This window comes from Pholis gunnellus (assembly GCF_910591455.1).
Source record: "Pholis gunnellus genome assembly, chromosome: 17".
Classification (NCBI taxonomy): domain Eukaryota; kingdom Metazoa; phylum Chordata; class Actinopteri; order Perciformes; family Pholidae; genus Pholis; species Pholis gunnellus.
In genome coordinates this window covers 665,197-686,722 of record NC_136544.1, presented here as the reverse complement: position 1 = coordinate 686,722, position 21,526 = coordinate 665,197, and the positions used below count along the sequence as shown (strand labels likewise).

Below are 21,526 nucleotides of genomic sequence, written 5' to 3'. Positions count from 1 at the left end.
CATTTTGCTTTGCATTGCATTGTGGGAGAAAAGTGTACAAGAATTGCACGCTCAAAAATCGTTATTTTAGTATGCATACTGACTGCTTCGAGTAAACTTAATATTGTCACTTTTCTACTTTGACACGCTGCATACTCGCACTTATTATGAAGTAATATCTAATAATTTTGACTTAAAAGCAAAACATTGTAACTGCTGTTCAATGTCCCTTGTAGCCACACAAGTGACATTTACGGGATCATTTTAAAGTAGTTAAACCGTAGTAGAGACGATTGTTTTACATATGTAATCGTTATTCCCAGCATTTCATTAATTATTTATTCATCTATTTCAAGAAATGGAGTCCCATACAGTTTAATACGTTGCTTTCATCGGTTGCTGCGTAGCGGAAAGTTATCTGTGACAAAAGGCATTGTAGGTGATGGAAGCAGCCGCTCAATGTTATTTCGGCGGTTGGTAACGCACCTGGAATCTAGATTATTAATCGGCAGCTGGATTTTGACGAAACGCCTCGTGCCCTAGTCGTAAATCATCGTCCTTTTCCGTAACTTCTCGCGCATCTCCAATAAGCGGTGCTGCTTGTGCCACAGCAACAGCAGCCGAGGACGGCGAGAACGATGATGGCGACCACCACCAAAGCAATTCTTTAACAGGAGACAAAAAAACATCCGCCGACGAAGCCAAGCCCTACAATGGAAGGACATGCCGTTACCGACCAAGAGCAACTCCTGCAGTTTCTGAGGAGGCTCAAGGAGGTTTTCGACGTGTGCGACGAGGATGCTGACGGCTTCATCCGGGTGGAGCACTTGGTGGACCTCGGTCTTCAGTTCGGTCAAGGAGACGAGGTGAGAGCGGCTGAGAGAGGGTAACCACAGACAGGTAGCTCCGTAACACGCCTGTGGTCGCTCAACCGACATGTTGATAAGGTTAATTATTAACATGTGACGAATTATGGACCGTACGAGCTCCTGGCAACAACAGGCCACCTGCCTCTCCGTTTTTAAATGTCACAGGTGTGTTAGAGGTGTTAGCTTTTAGTGACATTAGCTGGACATTAGCTAGCTATTAGCATATTACTGCTTCGGTGTGCTGCTATATGACAGATATAACGACCTGTCATGCTACCTCTTCATTTTCTCATGTGTCATACGCATATTTAAACGTTCCAGCTATTATTATTAATACTTAATACATATTAGTATATATAATATAAATATTATTAATAATAATTAAGGGTTCCTGCTTATTAACACTAGAGAGGCAAGGTGAAAGAGCCTTACACAGAAGCCCACCAAGCCTACAACTAAACAATTTTTTTCAGCAGAGGTATTCCTATAATAAACCTCTACCACACTATTGTGTACATTGCAGTGTTACGTTTATGCTAACACACCAAATGCTTTTGGTCTTTTTCCAGCATATTGGTGATGTAGACCCCTCCATCCATCATTGGCCTAATGTATCTTGTGACATCAAACTGTGATCGAGCACATCTACACTGTGTACTACAGAAAACATCACAGTGACTAAAAGCATCAGCGGTAAATAGATTTTCATAATCTAAGATACTACCGTTTATGTGGTGCTATGTATCACTTTTATACCCTCGGCCATTGAGGGCGATTCTGCAAATCAATAAAAAAATGCTGCTTAACGACCATATTCGATTTTTTTATATGATCTCTGTAATATTTGATTAATTCCCTCAATTAACTGGAAACAAATATTCCTGTCTGCTTATACCACCAATAAACAGTTTATTGATTGATTTTCCAGAAAATATTCTCCATCATGATTAATATTGATGTTGAGATAAAGTTGGTGGAAATCTTTCACAAGAGTGAAGCAGACAGTGAGCTCCATAGACTGTATATATAGACTTTTTATATACAGGCTTTTTTACATATAGTCTGTGGTCAGCTTGATCCGGCCCGATTGAATGTTAACCTTTAGTTCTCTCGAGATAACAAGTTGAATATCGCGTTTTCTGGAGATAACAAAATACCGGTGATCTCGGAAAAAAATAAATAATTCTAGTACTGTTCTCGTCTTCCATAATTTTGGGCAGTACTTCCCAACATTACTTTGCTTGTGGCCGTTAACTCTGAAGCAATATCTCCCTGTGACCCGTTGTTGCAGGTTGCGTGTTCTATAAGTTATGAACACCGGAGTTAAAGAGAGATTTTATTCCTCTTGGATTGGTTCATAATTACAGAAGCCTGGAGAGGAAAAACTCACAGACTACTCAGTATTGCATCAAAGAACAAACAGCTTGTTGTGGGATTTAGCAGTATTTATTTTTCTCCTTAGATCCCTGCCTGGGTCATCATCTTGTGATGCTCTTAGATTCATCTGGCAACCCTGCGTCGGGGCTTTCAGGCTTTCTGTAGTTATTGCAGTTCACATCACCGCCAAACTATCTCGCTATGTTTCCATGTTGTTTCTCTCACCTTAGATTGAACATTGTAAAGGTCATGGTACTGAACCAAGCGGGCAATGTCACTTTAGATTCTGAATGTCAACACGCAGTCGATAAAGTCCAATGGTTTATGTTGCAGATGCAGTAAGGTTCAGGGGCGGAGCCAGAGAGTGTAAACATTCAGGGCTCAGCCCAAACCTAGGAACTATATATATATATATACACTATGTAGTGGATATTATTCATCCTCATCCCCCTACAACTATATACTCTGTTCTTCAATACATTTGATAATAGAATATCTAAAACTCTGTACATCATTTGAGAAAAACATGGAAAAAAATCAAGTCAACATACTGTTTTGTATTGAATTGTTCTCCAACTCTCTTCATCATTCTGAAACACAACAGAGGATGAGGATGAATAATATCCACTACATATGTAGGGTAGGCTTTTGTCCTTTATAAACCCCCCCCCCCCAAAAAAACCCTGAAAAGATATTGGGGTTGCATATATCAGCGCCACAGGGACTCCAGATATCTAAATGTTGGATCTGATTTGCCCTTTTGGGGCTGACGGCTCTCTCTGTGGTACTGAACCCGGGGCTAGCAGGGTTGCTAGTGGTCAACACTAACCCCCGAGTCATCATTTGATTGCTTATTCCATGATTCTACAGCTTGCTAATCTACCATTTTATCATATTCTAAGATTTGGAACCAAATACTGTCTCTATTTTCATTGGTTATCTGAATTTACCTATACCCTCACAAGCAGGCTTCAAGTTGATTTCCATACCCTACTGACAATAATCAAACCAGTGGCTGCATGTAAGACTTGGAAATGTGTTAGGCCTTAGGACAAGATGATCAATAATGTGAAGTATATGCTGGAGCACCACTTCCGTAGTTCATGGCAATTCGCTTCCAAGAAGACTAGCAGCCAGTTGTCATACTTGTGTTGGAGTAACTGTGTTTAGTCACACTCGGTTATTTAGATTGCTGTGCAAAACAGGAGCTTGGAAGAGAAAGAAATGAAAGCCGGTGAGGAGACGGGACTCAGAGGGAGAGGAGGACGCACTGAGTACCACAGATAAACAACATCCAACAGTGACAGTAGATTTTCCTTTAAGCTGTCATGGCGGCTGAGCTGAGCACCCCGAACACACTTCTACTAAAAATAACTCGGAGGTAGCTGCCCCCCCCCCCCCCCCCCCCCTCCCGCAGCTCCTCTCATCCCTGTGTTCTTTGTCACCATGGCAATGAGAGCTTCTGGAGGAGACTTATGAGCGGATTGGTCGGTTAATAAGTAATGAAATGATCCGCCTGTGAGACGGCACTCACTGCACCAGCGCTTGTAATTTTGTTTCTTTTGGAAAACAATGACACATCCAGAAGCATCCGTTTCCATGGCGATTAGTTGACTGCAGCGAGCGTACATTATGAAATACCATCTTTATTCATGTTTACCTCACCACACTGCCCCATACTGCATGCATGCACACATTACAGTAGCCTACAAATGCACATATAAAGTATTTTATACAAATGTTTATTTCTGTTATTTTTCTGCCAAAACATCTTTTTTGTAAGAACACATCATTCGGGTTTTGTCTTGCAAATTTTAGCCCTACAATTTGTGTACATTTAAAATGTACTCTTAAATATTATTATTATTTTAGACTTTTAAACGTATTTCTCTGTTTTATGTAATTAGAAAACCAACTGATGGTCATAGGACAGTTGACGAATATTTTTCACAGTTTTCTGACATGAGCTGATTCATTGAGAAAATATTTGGCGGATTAATTGATCATGAAAAGGGGGATAATGCTTACAGAGGCATATTTTCAAGTGGACAGCGCCTCTGAAGGTCTGGGCTGAAAACTGTATTTGAACTTGCGTTTGTTTGATCGTTGCTGGAGGTGAAGAGATTCCTAATCCAGTCCAACCGTCCACTGACACTCCACACATGTACATATTTCATTATAAGACATTAGAGACATAACAAACTAATAGAGTTTCAGATGTATAGTATTAAGGGTGGGTTGAAACTGGCTTCTGCTTGCCTGACATGAAAGCCTCTGGAGGTGTTTGATGTAGCAGTGTTAAGCCCGTGTGATGATGTGACACTAAACTGTGGGATGTGTGTGTGTGTGTGTGTGTGAGAGAGAGAGATAACATGTAGATGCCTGTTTAGCACAGGTTGATCCACAGTATATAACTTTGATCTATTTATCCATGCTCAGAAACCGTCTCCCACCAAATCGCGTGTCCGATGGTATTCCCTCCTCCTGCTCTGAGCACGGCTGTCAGAGTCGGAGCCGTAATCTTCTGCTACAGTCACACTGTGTAGCGTTATTCCAACCAAAGGAGAGGCCACATCGAATTGTGCAGAGCATTGATGAAGGGACAGAGAGGGGCTTGAGGGGAGGCTGGATGGCGTTGTCAGCAGTGCTCAGTGCGCTAGGGGACATGTAGGCAACTTTATGCCACAACTAAAACAAAATAGCACCTGACAGTGCACGTACGCAGTGAGGTGAAGGTCGACTCCATATGCCTTCTTCTCTGGGTTTTTCAAATGGGAACACCCAATCAGCCAAATTGATAACCAAAGTAAGCTAATCGGTAAGGTGATCAATAATGTGAAAGCTAGGACTAGATCCTTTATTCAAAGCTATATGTAACAAAAGAATGCAATGTCAGTAAGCCTGCAGAAACGTGAGGGTCACACAGAGGGGTGTTACGCTCTGAATTGTTAAAAATGTTTTTTAACAATTTAACAGTAGACACTTAGACAGACTTCTTTGGACATATTCATAGTGTTGGCATTCTCTAAGTGAATAAATGTGTAAAGGATGAAAGCGGGAGAGATTCAAACCAACCAAGCGACATTAACATCCATAGAGTCAGCAGGGCTAAAAATCACAACCCATTTTAGAGTCATAGGCCTATTCAATGTGCGGGGAAGAGGGTGGGCTGAACTGATGCCTAATGCCCCTGTTGTTTTCTGCCCAGAGTCTAAGAATAGAGGGCGCAGCATCGTGTTGTAAAGATCTCTCTTGTCTCCTGCAGGTGAAGAAGTTAACCAGGTACCTGGATCCCAACGCACATGGGAAGATCAACTTCAAAGACTTCTGCCACGGAGTGTTCGCCATTAAAGGTGAGAAATGCACAGTACATGTAACTGATGGACCAAAGAGGTTCAGCAGAGAGCTAGCGGCTTCGCCCTGTGTCCAGTCTTTATGCTAAGCTAAGCTAACTGCTGTTGCCTCATCTTTACATCACAGGCATGAGGGTGGTGTCCATCTTCTCATCCAACTCTCAGCCAAAAAGTGAATGAGCGTATCCCCCAAAATGTTGAACTGTTCCTTAAACTGTCGATAACCTTCCTGAGGTGTAGTGTACTGTATTTTAGTTTGTTTCTACCTTTTCTTTCTTTGTTTCTGCCAGGTTGTGAGGAGATCCTGAAGATGGCTGTGGGTCCTCGCGGCGTTACCTCCAACCAGTCTGTGACTGACAATGGTTACATTTACCAGGTACAGTCTTATGCAGTTTAACGAAAACGGATATATACTCAAGAAGAGGGGGGGGGGGGGGTTAGAAGGTACTGATGCCTTTTGGTCATTGTGCACAAATTGATTGACTGGCCACATTGGAGAGTCAGATTCTCCACCGGTCCCTCTTCACATCTCTGTCGGCTCTTTGTTTGTGTTTGTAGTGTTTGCGTTTGGGGTTCATCAGCATTTCAAAGTTTGCCTCTCAGGACAGATGCAAATTTGATTCCCAGCTTAGCTCCACCCAATGTCTCATCTCATGTCTGGGTGTGCAGTAACCGCAAACCCTTCTCTCACTCCAAACTCATTCACTACTACCGCTTGGTCAGTGCCCCTCGGCGTTTGATACTGACGCCCCTCGGTGCCCTTTAGCGCCTCTCCGGAACGAACCGGGCTTTCAACTAACTCCAACGTAAACCCACCGGCGTCAGTTTAAGACGGCCAGATCAAATGACGTAGTAGAAAGATTGAGAAAGCTGCATTGGAGAGGAAGTGAGGTTGGATGCACAGGACTTTCACCCAGGTGTCTGGTGTCAACATTGACTTATTTTAATTTTGATACTTTTAATGACAGTTAAGGAACAACCATACTTATTTTTACCTAAACCTAACCAAGCAGTATTTTTACATAAGTAAACCTCCGTTGGAAGTTGATTTTGAAAAGAGATGTTTACATGAAATGAGCGGAAACTGACACCAGAGGAAACAAGAGCGTCATCGTTTGAAGTGTTGGGCCACTGACCATGCGTCTGTATTCGACCAGTTAGGAGTGAGAACGTGATTGGAATAAAGCAGAATGTAAAACAACACAGATCTTTACAGGCCTTCATATATTTTCAGTGGAAGCTGTGTGGATGGACTAAGCTACACTGTAAACAGTCTGGATAATCCTTTCAGTGTTTCTGTACGGGACAGACTCATTACCTATGGCCAGTCAATAGAATTAGATACTTATTGAAGTCAAACAGATGAGTAGAAACCTCAAAATGTGGACATGGTTTCTCATGGTTGTGTTAAGTTTAACGTGAAGAGTAAGTACGTCATAATGTTGACTCGTCGATGTGAGCGCCGAGTAAGCGTTCTGTCATCCACTCCACACCGACTCCGTCTGTCAGCAGCAGCTCCCGGGGAGCTGAGTGGACAGCGGCGTGCTAACCGGCCTTCAGACATTTACTGAACCCAAATATTTCTTTATGTCGGCTCCACGGGAAGAAATCAAATGTTCATATTGATAAATTGATTTTATTTCCTCGCCCACCGTAGAGAGTGAGGGGAACCTTCCTGTAGAGAAACAGGTGAGCTCACAGACAGACTGGGAGCCTTAAACAACCAATGTGGATACGGTTAATACGTTGAAAACACAGCGTGAGATTTTTGTTATTTAAACAGCTTTCTTTGTAGATTTCGCTTCACTAAACACAACAAAACTAACAAAAAAGCCAGACGCGCGTCTCACACAGTTAGTGAGGATTGATACATTTAATAAAATGGAAGCTCTTCTTGTTCTGACATGCAAGTGACGGATGTCAAAGAAGCTTCTCACAAGCTTTCAGTGGGGATTGGCCATTAAATAAAATTATTATTAGTTGTTTTTGCAGCAGGCAAAGTAAGGTAGTCGCTCTCCCCAGCAGAGATTTTTTTAATTGAGTTTTTTCATTATTTCGTAACATTTCTGAATCTTTATATTCTTTTTTTGGGATTATGAGATAGTAATTCACTTACTAAATAGTATGCTTCCTATTTCAAAATGTTGCCATTCAGTATCACAATTTTTAAGATGACATCTTTTTTTTTTTTTTGCTGGCGCAGAAATTGTCTTCCATAAAACTCAGATTTTAATTTATTCACTAACATGTTTGTCTTGAGTATTTACAGTACCATCATCGATTACAATATCGATGAATGTGCAATATATCACAAGTTGCTGTGTGTAGTCCTCTCCACAAGAGATCAGCCCAGCTGAACAGTTGCTTAGGAACAAGAGAGAGAGAGAGGGCGAGAGAGAGAGCGAGAGAGAGCGTGAGAGAGAGAGAGAGAGAGAGAGAGAGAGAGAGAGAGAGAGAGATGGAGGTGTGGCTTTGTCCCTGCTGAAGCAGCGGTGTGTTTTCAAATGTGAATGGTGAGCTGCAGTGAAACATGTGTGTGTGAGCCTTCCAGCTTCAGGAATACAGTGGATTTTGGTCCCACCTCCACGATGACAGATACCGTACGTTGTTTTGAACGCACACACACACACACACACACGTGTCTCAGGGAGAATATTGCATCTTACTTAAATGAAAAGAGCATTCAGTACGTTTACACACAGAAACAGGATGATTTAAAGTGATGCTTAACGTCATTTGCTGCCGGTGTGTGTGGATCCACTTAGGATTAAATATTTTTAGCTAGTTTGATAGAATGCAGGTGAAGGTGAGTGGTCTTCTTCACCACTGCTCTTTGTTTCTTAATGTTAAAGTCCTGTAGGTAAAATGCCAGTGGTTGCATTTATTTCAATAATCATACTACTTCTAATGTTCCTGTACGCTCTGTGTGCACACAGCTGTTTCCACTTCATTTGGCTGATTAGGTCTCTTCTCAGGTGTGTGCAGACTCTGCCTGATTGACATCTTCCTCACTCTGCTCTCGGTTCAGTTGCACCTGTTGGGGGCGGGGCATCTGCCACCTTGATGGTTCTTATCGGTTATGGTGTTTGGATTCACACAGGAGCTCAGTTATTGATGACAGTGGAATTCAGATACAGCACCGAGGAATTCCTCATTTACTCTTTGTCAGGAATCCAAATCTCCACACACTCCTCTTCATCTCAGACAAAAACATGTGTATAATTGATGAATGAAAGCTTACTCAGTGGTTGTGCGTGCGTGTGTGTACGTGTCCACATCCACACACACACACACACACACACACACAAATATAAAACACAAACCACAATCTCAATTACAAACCGGAGGAAAGCACCTATTTTGTAATTGCATCTGGACCTGTTTGTGCATGTGCATTAGTGTGTATGTGTGTGCGCGCGCACATGTGACACGGGGTGTGCATCTGCCCTGGCACCTCAGTTGGGTGAAGCCAGACAGGCACTTGCATAATTGATGACAAACAGATCTGAGGCACGACATCCCACTCTGTTTCTGATAAATCTCCAGGTCAAATGCTGGAGGTGCGCTGTAATATCCCACGGTGTCTTCTATTGCTAGACATATTTGATCATATGCGGTTTAAGCTGTCACTATATCTTATTGCTGCTCTAACAAGGTTTAAGGCCAGAGAGTTTCGCTTCTTGACGTCCTATGATTCAATGTAAAAGGTGTCACATCTGTCTCAGGGAGTGTTTAACTGAAGAGACAGGAAAGGAAATCTAGATGTAATGTAAGACTTTTAATATTTACACATTATTGATAATGCTGTAGATTGTTTTTGCAAGGGTAAAATGCTCTACAACATGGTTTCTGTTTGTAATGAAAGCATAGATGATAAAGTCTCCGATCCTCAGTAAATGATAAAACAAGCACTTTGTCATGAATGTGACATTCACAGCAACACCTGCAGGGAATTTCTCGGCACAAGTATTTGGCACAAACATCGAGGATGAACTGGTAAGCTTTTGGAGGTCAAAGGTCAAGGTCACTGTGACCTCACGTTTGTACCATTGTTGTGACATTTTAGGATCTTGAGCGAATTCCTTCAAATTTGGCACAAACGTCAAGTCGGACTTGAGGACGAAATGACATTTTTGGTGGTCAAAGGTCACTAGGACCTCACAAAATGCGTATGCTCATTACGACAATTTCACACAAATGTCTAATAGGGTAAAATGACAAAGTGGTGACATTTTGGACAGACGTGGATTCAAACATCCACTGTGAGGTGGTAATTCTAGTTCTAAATTCTTTCTTTAGCAGTCACTAAGCTGTTTATTAATCCCAAAGACAATAACGAAGAACACATTTTCTCACAGGGACATTAAAGTATATTCTATATTTTGAAATATTGTACATTAGTCTGTCTAATGCACTTAAAGGTTAGAGTATGTTTATATTAGTACCGTTATGCTCATCAGATGGAGATTATGAAATACAGCTGTATAACAAAAGAATGCACAGCTGTACCACTCGACTCTGCTTTAAAACGACGGCTCCGAGGCAAATATGTCTCATTTTGTCTCTCTCTCTTTGTCGCCTCCTCGGCTCTCATCTCAGGTGGAAGGGACTAAGACGTGAGGAGAGGTGGCGAGGAAAGGAACCGAGGATGTACAAACTGAGAAATTAGAAAAAAAGCTTGTCTTCAATATCCAGTACCAAATACCAGGACCAGAGTACCCTGATATATCTTGGGTTTTACTGCTAGTTGCACTGTGATTGCAAAAGAATTAGATGTTACCTTCAAGTGTAAAATGTGTTGTCTTAGTACTGAATGACGCTATACCCTGTCCACAAAAGAGCAGTGAGTTCTCTACCTGCCTCTTCAGTGCGCTGTGACGTTGACGTTGACGTTGCTAATGTTTCATTTTTGTTTTTTTGTGTGTGTAGAACGGTGAGGCCAAGCTGGGCCCTCCCATTATCATGTGCACGCGCTCCTACCCAGAATGCAGTGTATACGGCGAAGGCTGCGGCGCAGACGGGGAGTGCGACATGGACAGCAGCGCCGAAAACGGCAACGGTTCCAGCTCCTTGCATCCAACGAGGCGACACGGGTCAGTCCCAGCGACACAAGGGAGTGGGCTACAGACTGTATGTGTGAAACGGACCACCTGTCCATCCAGGAAGTGGGGACAGAAAAGTGAAGCCAAAATATTCCCCGATACACAATAACTAGTTGAAACCAAACCTATCAGAAAAATGATCTCCTGAACATATATCAGCGTGATAACTACCTAAAATGACAAATCGTCTCTTGCACTCACTATTCCTACATGTTAATAAATGTCTTGCAATTTGAATAATGAAAACTGCCGGGCATTAAAAGACATTCTGTTGACAATTGCAAGTTACAAATAATTGTCTTATGATTTTAGAGACTCCCGGAAATTTTCCCAATGTGGCTTTCAGGACGTCTGAAGGGTAATCCTAGACCCCCCCCCCCCCCCATGGAGCTAAATCCAGGTCAAAAGTTTTGTTCATTTGAAAAAAAAATCTGAACCTGAAAGTTCAAGTTGTGGTCTTGAACATTGAAAAATACAGCAATGTATTCAAAATAAAAATAAGTGAATGAAATTTTTTTTTGGGTTGAATATAATTTTGATTCCGTTCTAGAATTATTTTGAATACATTTTATTTTTTTCGTTTTTCACTTTCACATATTTGTGTTCTTATGTTTTCAGATTCAAATCTTTTTTTTTCAGATTCACATCTTTTTTTTTTCGGTTTCAAATCTTTTTTTTTTCGGTTTCAAAACTTTTTTTCACTTTCAGATCTTTTTTTTCAGTTCAGACTTTTGACCCTGATCTAGCGTGGGGGGCGTGGTATCAACTGAGAGGGGCGTGTCGTCATGAGTGACAGCATAACGAAGAAGGCCGAGGACCGTCCTCAAACCACGTTGCCTTCAGGTAACGTGGGCAACGCGAGAATTATGATTCAACACTTTCTATACACCATATTCACGTGATTGCAAGTAAAAAGAATTACACTAGTGACAAAGTTCTGTTTAGCAAGCTGTTTTAGCCTCTACTTGGCACGAATCACAGTAAAAGAGCAATAAACTATGCCATATTGGGCCGTTCAACAACCACACTTTAATATCTGACGTTTCGCACTTCCACACACCACTGTGAACGCAGCGTAGTATCCTTGCGATGGCGTCCGCGAGAAAGGCTCAAAATGTGTCAGCGGCAGCTAGTAGAGGCACTTCCTGCCGCTAGCTCAGCTGCCGTGTGTGTGAGAGGAGCCGCGGCAGTTTAGCCTTTATTTGTCGTTATTTGACAATATGTAACAATACATTAAGGTCCTTGAAGGTATGACTGTTGGTAGTTGTAATTGGTTTAGTAAAAAAATGCCGAATTGTAATAGTATGGCTACTCGTTTTTATTAAACTAAGCTAGGCTAACATCAGTTGGCACTTGTTGCCATGGCAACTACACCAGCAGACCAAACCGGGGTGAATGAACGGCTATGCTAACACATTTCATTGCACAATGGATTCATAAATTCAGAAAAATATATTTTCAAAAAGAAACAGAGGAAAACATCTCTCTACCTGTGGTGATAAATAAAACATGTATGTTTCCTGCATTAGTTTACTGCTGACAGAAGCGCTCATTAAAGGTAAACTTTCTCTTGTGGCCAAATGGGTCAATGACGCTGCTCTTCAATATGTACTATCTCTGGGTGCAGAAAGTGCATAGTTTAAGGATGTTAGCAGTAGTCAACGTTGTACTCCCTGGAAGTAGCATTTCCATCATGTGATTTTTGAAGGACCTTAATGTATTGTTACATATTGTCAAATAACGACAAATAAAGGCTAAACTGCCGCGGCTCCTCTCACACACACGGCAGGGGAGCTAGCAGCAGGAAGTGCCTCTACTAGCTGCCTCGGCCTTCTTCGTTATGCTGTCACTCATGATGACACGCCCCTCTCAGTTGATACCACGCCCCCCACGCTAGATCAGGGTCAAAAGTCTGAACTGAAAAAAAAGATCTGAAAGTGAAAAAAAGATTTGAAACCGAAAAAAAAAGATGTGAATCTGAAAAAAAAAAGATTTGAATCTGAAAACATAAGAACACAAATATGTGAAAGGGAAAAACGAAAAAAAAAAATGTATTCAAAATAATTCTAGAACGGAATCAAAATTATATTCAACCCAAAAAAAAATTTCATTCACTTATTTTTATTTTGAATACATTGCTGTATTTTTCAATGTTCAAGACCACAACTTGAACTTTCAGGTTCAGATTTTTTTTTCAAATGAACAAAACTTTTGACCTGGATTTAGCTCCATACCCCCCCCTATTTTGCACACTGACTGCAGCCAACCACCAGGGGGCAATCAAGAAGTATTGGCGAGCTTCTGGGGAGCTTTTATGTCCATCTTTATAATCGGAATCAGCTTTACTGTATATTATATACAGTCTATGGAATTATTGGGCCAATTAGTGTTTATAAGTGAATGTCAGGAGCTATATGATTAATCTGTTTTACTTCTTCTCTTCTTCAGAAGAGGTTCTTCTGCTAGTTCATTGTTCTTATTTCTTTTTTCTTTTCTTTTTTAATAACCACCCTTCCTGTACTTCCTGCCACACAACCCTAGCCACCTGATTGGCTCAGCATCTGCGTCCGTCATCTCCGGGGAGGAGCAGTTCGAGGACTACGGCGAGGGGGAGGACGTGGATTTTACTCCCAGCAGCCCTTGTCCTGAAGAGGACACCCGAACGAATGGCTTCTCAGACCTGGGATCCTCCCTTCCCTCCAGGTCGGTGGTTGAGTCAGAAGCACACACCCTGAATCACATATTGAGAAGCGCATTTTTACAAGACGTAACAGGAAGTGTCACTTTTTGGTTTCTTAGAATAACGTTTTTCTTGTCAGATATGTTCCATATTCTCTTTTCTGATTGAAGTTGGCCGATTCAGATTTTTGAAAAGTCTGACCTGTCTATTCCGATTTCCTGTCTAAGAACTTTAATTGACAGAAAGGCTCCAGACTAACTTTTTTCACAACCGTTACGGTTACTTTCCATCAAATCTTCTATTATCCTTTTACTTTATTGTCATCTATAGTGGTTATTTACAAAAACACACAATTCAAATGAAGAGGAAACAAATGATTGTGTTTTTATTGACATTAGTGGTTTTAATAATGTATTATATGCTGCTTGGACCTAGTGTTAGGAAGTTAAACGGGTCATAACTCCCTCTCAAATATCTATTTCATATTGTTGTGAGAATAAAGTTGAAATATCAAGAATAAAGTCAAAATTTCAGTATATGCATCAATGCTAAATTTAGCTGTTTATTCTCAATATTTTGTTTATATTCTCAACATTTCAATGAAAAAGTCTTGCACTAATACTGACAGTTCAACCTTGATACTGAAATGTTTGCTTTATTCTCGATAGTTCGACGTTATTCTCGAAATTCAAAACGATAAAGAAATCTCCTAATTTCGTCCCTAATATATGGACTGAGCATCGCAGACATATCTTCCTCGATCGTTATAGCCCCGGTCTCGCTGTGGTGACACATTTGTTGTTGCAGGGTTTGTTGTAGCTGTATTTGATATCCAATAGGTTTCCTATTACTAGCATAGCATTCCATCTATTGATGTATTCTTTGTGTTTGCAGTGCTGGCCAGACTCCTCAGAAGATGCGGCAGCTGTATAACAGTGATCTGCTGGACATCTACTGTTCTCAGTGCTGCAAGAAAGTGAATCTGCTCAACGACCTGGAGGCTCGACTTCGAAACCTCAAGGCCAACAGGTAAAATGCCCCGCCCCCCCGATCTAACAATGCTCAGATTCACATAAGCCATCCATCCAAATCCCAGCCTCTGTGCAACCCACATCGAGGGGTGGGCATGAGCTGTTGCTATAGCGACCTAGGTTTTTGTGTCTCTGTAGGATGCAATACAGCAGCAGAGAATGCCGTTTGGGGGAAAAAAAACACACAGCAGATCAGTTTTTTCGCCAACTGTAATAGTGATACAGCCACCTGAAGGCAGCGGGTATCTGTTGCATCTGCAGACTCTGAACTGGAGTGATAACGTCACTGTTCAGCCACAGTTACGCACAGCAGATCTGCCGGTTTAGTTTTGTCCAACCAGCATCAGAACAGAACCACAGATGAATTATTCTACACTGTTTCTTCTGCACACAAACTGGCCGACACATTGTGAATCCCTTAGAACTTCTCGCTCCGCTTATAACTCCCTAAGGAGCGTTTTTTTCCCGGATCCCGGCCCGTGCGCCACAGGTGCCCCGAGGGAGCCTGGCTCACGAAATTGGCAAAAGTGTGCTTCATGAAAGTAGAGCCTGTGGTGTCCATCGTCTTGTGGAGGGGAAGAGATAAAAAACAAATGCTCTGTGCAGAGAAAGTACTGCCCTCTGCTGATTCTGAATGGACACGTGAACCATGAAGCATCATTAAAAACATGTTGAATAAAATGCCACACTAAGTGGTAAAAGAGAAGATATCGGTCTGTGTGTTTTGAGGTTTCTTTTCTTTTTTGGTTTTCAGCAGCAGCTATAGATGAGCGTGTGAAGTCATGATAATTGTTGTAGCAGCAGGTCGTGTGTGACTCAGTCTCTCTCTCTTGTGTTTCAGCCCTAACCGAAAGATTACCAGCACAGCATTTGGTCGGTGAGTGACCCAACTTTCCTACCAATCACCTCTTTAACATGAAAATAATGCAGCGAATCTGCATTTGCATAGAATCCAATGATGGGTTCAGTATCACCGTGTAGAACAGGTAATATTGTCCTCTGTTGGTTTTTAATGCGTCCTCTCCTCCCTGCAGTCAGCTGTTCCAGGCCAACCACAGTGTGTTTGGGTCCAGCCAGGGCAGCAGCACAGAGGATCTGTTCACGGACAGCATCGACTCCTGCGACCTCGACATTACAGAGAAAGTAAAAGACACGAACGCTCAAAAATGGAAGCAGTTATTGTGAATTTTGGGTGAACGCCAGTTAAAAGGATAAGCAGCATCATTGGGGTCTGTTTGTCATAAGGTTCACACAAGTCGGAAGAAATCCCACGCAGCCACCAGTTTGTGTTTTTCAGTATTATTAGTAGTAAATTAGGGGGAATACATTTTATTCCTTTTAGCTTTTTCATACTAATAATATTAGCCTGATCTTTATCTGCAACTATGTAGAAATACTGGCTGTAAACACAATGAATTAAAACAGCAGTGCAGCATACGAATGTTGATTTAGAACTTGAATGTAAACATTATAAATGAAGATATTTGGTAAATACAGTCTTAGGGTGCAGCCCTAGCTCTAAGTGTGGTGGTCTTCCTCAGGTCAGTTATCTGGAGAAGAAGGTGACGGAGCTGGAGAGCGACAGTCTGGCCAACGGTGACCTGAAGTCTAAACTCAAACAGGCGAACACACAGCTGGTACACAGGTAGGAAAACACAACCACTGAGTCCTTTATTTATTAAGGGCCAGTGTGTTGCATGTTTTTGTTACCTTATGAGCCATTTATATCCTCTATGTTAAACTGTACTGTTCTCTCTCACACTAATTGTGTGTGTATCCCAGGGTGCACGAGCTGGAGGAGCAGGTGAAGGATGCAGAGACGAGGGCAGATCAGAGTCTGGAGGAGGAGACCAAGAGGCACCGGGAGGCTTTCAGCAAGATGGACAGGGACAGAAACGTAGAGATAGACCTGCTCTGTAACAGGTAAAGTCCTCCACACTACTCCACGGTGTGAAACTCGCACCTTAATCCAGACCCTGAGAGGTGCTGGTGCTCACCTTTTGGTTCTGACTCCTCATGTAAGTGATGCTATTCAAAAGTGAAGCTTTTTCAAGCTGCACACTGCTGCCACAGAATGAAGTAACCAAACGATTTTCATCCCTCTGCACTTTTACTTTGAACGAGCCAAGCAGCAAATTCCGTTCCTTCTGCGGTTACACCATTTTTCAAACCTTAGACATTTTTTGAAGTTTTCTTAGAAGTTTTCGGAGTTGATGGTGTTGAAAAAAAAGAATAGTTCCCCTGGTAAATTAAACTATGTTAGGATGCTGTTACTGCATATTTTTTCTGGTATTTCGATGAGAGCATTAAGTCTGCAGCTCCATACAGATGCTGCTAAAGTAAACCCAAGCTTGAAGCAGCGTCCTAGGCTACAAACACAGATCCAGGACCTGCAGTAGTCTACGTTACATGGTATCACCACCGTGAAGGTAAAACTGAACTTGTCTAAAACGTAAAGTACTGTTGGTGTTCTAGTTCTGAACTGCGTGTGTGTGTGTGTGTGTGTGTGTGTGTGTGTGTGTGTGTGTGTGTGTGTGTGTGTGTGTGTGTGTGTGTGTGTGTGTGTGTGTGTGTGTGTGTGTGTGTGTGTGTGTGTGTGTGTGTGTGTGTTCATACACAGGGTACAGCTGTTAGAAGAAGAGAATGGAGAGATGAAGTTAAACGTGTGCAGACTCAAGTCGCAGACTGAGAAACTGGACCAGGTGAGTGTGATCTACTTTATTACAACTTGGGTCTTCTTTTTTTTGTTTGTTGTGGCCATCATTACAGCATTCAGTTGTAGTAACAAATTATAGAAAGCTGGGACATCTGGGAATGCTAAAAACCAGAGCAGTTGGACAATCCGGAGGGTTTGAAACAAAACCTAGAGATTAGTCCACCTTGTTTTGAAGAGTCCACAGTTTACAGACGGATTTGTTGTAGCAATGTTGCTGTGTTCCCAGGTCCCAGTTACTTTGGTGAGTAGAGTGATATTAGAACTATTGGCCAAAGCTTCAAATTGTAACAAGGCATAATTATTCTTTGACCTTAAAAATAAACAACCTTAAAGGGGACATGTCATACACATTTTTAGGTTCATACTTGTATTTTGGGGTTTCTACTAGAACATGTTGACATAATTTAATGTTAAATAAACACATTATTCTTCTCCTACTGTCTGTCTGAATATACCTGTAATCACCCTCCGTTTTAGCACCTGTCTCTTTAAACACCCCCTCCTAAAAAAAGCCCTGTCTGCTCTGATTGGCTTGCTAGAAAGATATTGCGCACCTTATTATTTATTATAAGCCGTAAGCGGAGATACTCAGATGGAGGGGCGGTGTCTTCTAATGAGCCTGCATGTGACAGAGCCGAATCTGAGTGGTTTGTTGTATCCCATGTTTTCTGATCTAGACAGCCCAGCAAAAAACGGACTAGTTTGTCTTATTTCACAGTTTGTGGGTTAGTCACCACTCCAGATACCCAAATGTATACACACAAGCACTGAACATTTAGTTTTAATGATATGTCCTCTTTAAGTGAGAGTAGAGGAAGTGGTTAATTTGCCTTCCATGTGTCAACAATGATTTCCCGCCCTCTTTCCTCTGCAGGAGAAGCAGAGGATGACGGACAAGCTGGAGGACACTGGTCTGAGGCTGAAGGATGAGATGGACCTCTACCGGAAGATAATGGACAAGCTCTGGCAAAACCGCCACGAGTTTCAGAAGGAAAAAGTGGCCATGCAGGAGGTGAGGCCCTCTAGATTACAGAGAGGTCACATGGGAAATGTTAAAGCTGGAGGGTGGGATTTCTACATATAAAGGAACGTCGGTTACATTCAATTTATAGTGTTTCCGAGCCCCAGAGTCCCTTTAGAAAACCTCATTTTACTGCAGCAGGGTCAGGGTTGTCCCGTGCATCCCTTTCCCGCCATAGCTTCCTCTATACTCCTAGCTGCTGCTCCGTCGCTTCGGTCTCTCCAATGTTATTACTTAGAAGGGGGAGACTAAAGTTCCACACTGCAGGATTTAAGGAGTTCCTTTGAATTGTATCTTTTCTATGCAGTTGATTGATGATCTCCGCCGGGAGCTGGAGTATCTGCAGCTGTTTAAGCTGGAGATGGAGCATCCAGGACAGGGCAAGGGGCTCTCTGAGTTCAACGCCAGGACCAGAGAGATCGAAATGGAGCACGAAGTCAAGAGACTGAAACAGGTTTACTCACACACACACACACACACTCCTCATGGGACTTTCCACTCTCTTTATTCATTCCCAAGTGGTTTAGGTTTTGACAACACAAAGAGTGCACGGCAAACATGGAACACATAGACTTGAGTTTGAACCTGTTCGAGCCTGAACAATATATTGGTCAGGATATTATTGATCAGTACGGGTGCATATGTTGGCCACTAAATGACTTTAAGTACAGAAATACCAAAGATATGTTTTAAAATCCAGTGTTTTCTTTATATAGAAGGACTGTTGCTCTGTCATTAGCTTAGATGTGGTTTAAGATTTAAAATGGGTGTAAACCTGTGTTGTCTGGGTCACATGATCACATGTCCTCAACTCGCCTGTGGTTTAATCTGAACCTGGATCCTCCTGTACATGTCACTGTATCTGAGGTTTATCTTAAACAAAGGAGATATGACGTGTACCTTTGGAGAGAGCCAGGCTAACTGTATCCAGTCTTTATGCTAAGCTAACCGGCTGCTGGCTGCAGCTTCATATTTACTGTACGGACCCGAGAGTGGCATCAATCCTTTCATCCAACTCTCTGCAAGAAAGTAAATAAGAGTATTTCCCAAAATGTCAAACAGTTCCTTTTTAAAATATTCCTTAGAAGTAAAAAAAACTCGTCACACAGCACACTACGCATCCACAGAGAGAGAGAGAGACCCACTCAGTGAGGAAATCTCTTTTTACTTGTATTTGCATCATACATTTGGGTGTTCAATAACACATCTCACCAAAAGTGTATAGTGATTTGGGTAATTTGAGATGGGGAGCATTATATATTACTTACTTTACTCTGAAGGGGGTCTTAAGGAGACAGGCGCTTAAACACTGTTTTTAACACGGAGTGTGAATACAGGTAAATTCAGAGATTGTTAGACCATTAAAGCATGTAAACATGTTCTACTAGAAACCCCAAAAGAATGAACCTGAAAATGGGCATGTTACGACTCCTGTACTGCACTGAGCCGAGACTTTCATCCACAATCCACCTCTGAAAGGAACCGCTCTCTTTTCGCTTCCTTTAGGAGAACCACAAGCTGCGGGACCAGAACGACGACCTGAACGCTCAAATTCTCAGTCTGAGTTTGTACGAGGCCAAGAACCTGTTTGCCTGTCACACCAAGGCCCAGTGCCTGGCAGCTGAGATCGACAACGCGTCCAGGGACGAGGTCGGCATGCTGCTGCTGAATGAGCGTCATGTAATGCGGATATCTGTTACGACTGCTCTTCTAATGCACCTCTCTCTCTTTCTCTCAGCTGGTCGATGCTTTGAAGGAGCAGGAGGAGATCAACCTGCGTCTAAGGCAGTACATGGACAAAATCATTCTGGCCATTCTCGACCACAACCCCTCCATCCTGGAGATCAAGAGTTAAACGCCATATACACACACACACGCTTGTGTTTCTGTAGTTGTGGGGACCGTTAACTGATATATTAGCTTGTACCTTTAAAGTTATAATCCTTTTATGATTTTAGCAAAACAAGTCAGTCAATAATGGTAGCATGTGCAACTGCCATCCGAGTACATGCTGCATACTCCCATGTCTTGTTTTGTGGACGCATATTTGACGAATGATCGGGTTAGAGACGACCTGCGCTTCCTAACTTCTTCACAGTAAAAGTGGTCCAGCGGCAGTGGGACATGTCGATTAGCATTAGCAGTGATGCCGGATTACATGCTGTGTATTTCCACGTCAATCACTCGCCCGTGTGAAGGCAATTTGAATCCAGCGAGGGAATGGCGGATCCCGCCACCAACAATAAAAAACGCGAGATAGAGAGATAAATGCCGAATGTTAATAAATTGAATAGCTATTGCTGAAAAATGCCGTCCATGAATAGTATCAGAAACAGGGTATGGTTTAATGGGCGTCTAACGGATTATAACTTTGAACTGAAGCCCAAATTCTGAATGTCCTAAATGTTGTCACGACTTACGACTGACCACACACAAATATATATCTACACCACCACAGCAGGCGGTCTTCATATCCACTAGAACGGAACGCTTGTTTATGATGCAGTCTGTCAATCACTGTAGATCTGCTGTGCCATGTATAGTCTGTCCGGCAACGTTTTATAGTTATATATTTGAAACTACTGAAGTGTGAAGACTTTAAAATATTTGGTAATACACAAAAGCATATTTTGGTGTTCACTTTGTTTGTTGTAGAGACAGTACCATCAGTTACTGATCATAACTGGGCTGCCACCCACTGAAACCGATGCGAGATTTAAGGAGTGCAGGACATAAAACAATTAGCGATTTAAAGGGCCATACCAGTGTTTAGCATGTTAGCCAAAGCAGTCCATAATGGTTTGAATTCAGAAGGCGTTTTTTTACCGTCTTTCAACCTTCACTTCAAGCAGTATAAAGATCAACTGGCAGAGACTTGAAATTAGCTCATTATAAATGCAAGTTGACTTTCATACTGTATGGGAACGAATAGAAAACTTGTTCAAAATGTGGGGGATTGGCGCTTATTCGCTTCCCGAGAGTGAGATGAGAAGATTGACACTAGTCTCATGTCTGTGTTCATTACAAAGCTGGAGTCAGGACTGGAGTTAGCTTAGCTTAGCATTAAGCCTGAAAGTTCAGAAATACACTTCTATGGATCACTAATTTACAGGATGTGTGTAGTTTGTTTAATCTGTTCACAAACCAAAATGTAAAACGATAAGTTTTAGAAGGAGTTATGTTTTGCTTATGTTGAACTACTTCTTTTAAAAAAAAATAATAATAAAAGATGTGTAAAATGTTCAAAAATAATAAGTATTTGTGTATATGTAGTAAATGGCCACAACATGCATAAACACTGACATGCTCTCTTTAAGTAAAACAATTTCTAACCCTTTAAATTGGTCGTCTCAACACAGCTGAATGTCCACATGGTTCATATATGCTGTATTCTACAT

General features: G+C 41.9%; 1 protein-coding gene across 1 annotated transcript; it reads left to right on the top strand.

Annotated features, from left to right (window-relative positions):
- Nucleotides 1-692: 692 nt before the first annotated feature.
- On the top strand, nucleotides 693-19,983 carry rab11fip4a (RAB11 family interacting protein 4 (class II) a; the record flags this gene model as incomplete). The annotated part of the gene is made up of 15 exons (XM_079177390.1): nucleotides 693-845; nucleotides 5,491-5,578; nucleotides 5,869-5,954; nucleotides 10,508-10,671; nucleotides 13,222-13,383; nucleotides 14,255-14,389; nucleotides 15,233-15,268; nucleotides 15,426-15,534; nucleotides 15,933-16,036; nucleotides 16,174-16,314; nucleotides 17,012-17,093; nucleotides 17,982-18,119; nucleotides 18,436-18,582; nucleotides 19,635-19,778; nucleotides 19,867-19,983. 15 exons carry the CDS (start codon nucleotides 693-695, stop codon nucleotides 19,981-19,983), a joined length of 1,806 nt encoding a protein of 601 aa, XP_079033516.1.
- Between the last annotated feature and the right edge of the window lie 1,543 nt (nucleotides 19,984-21,526).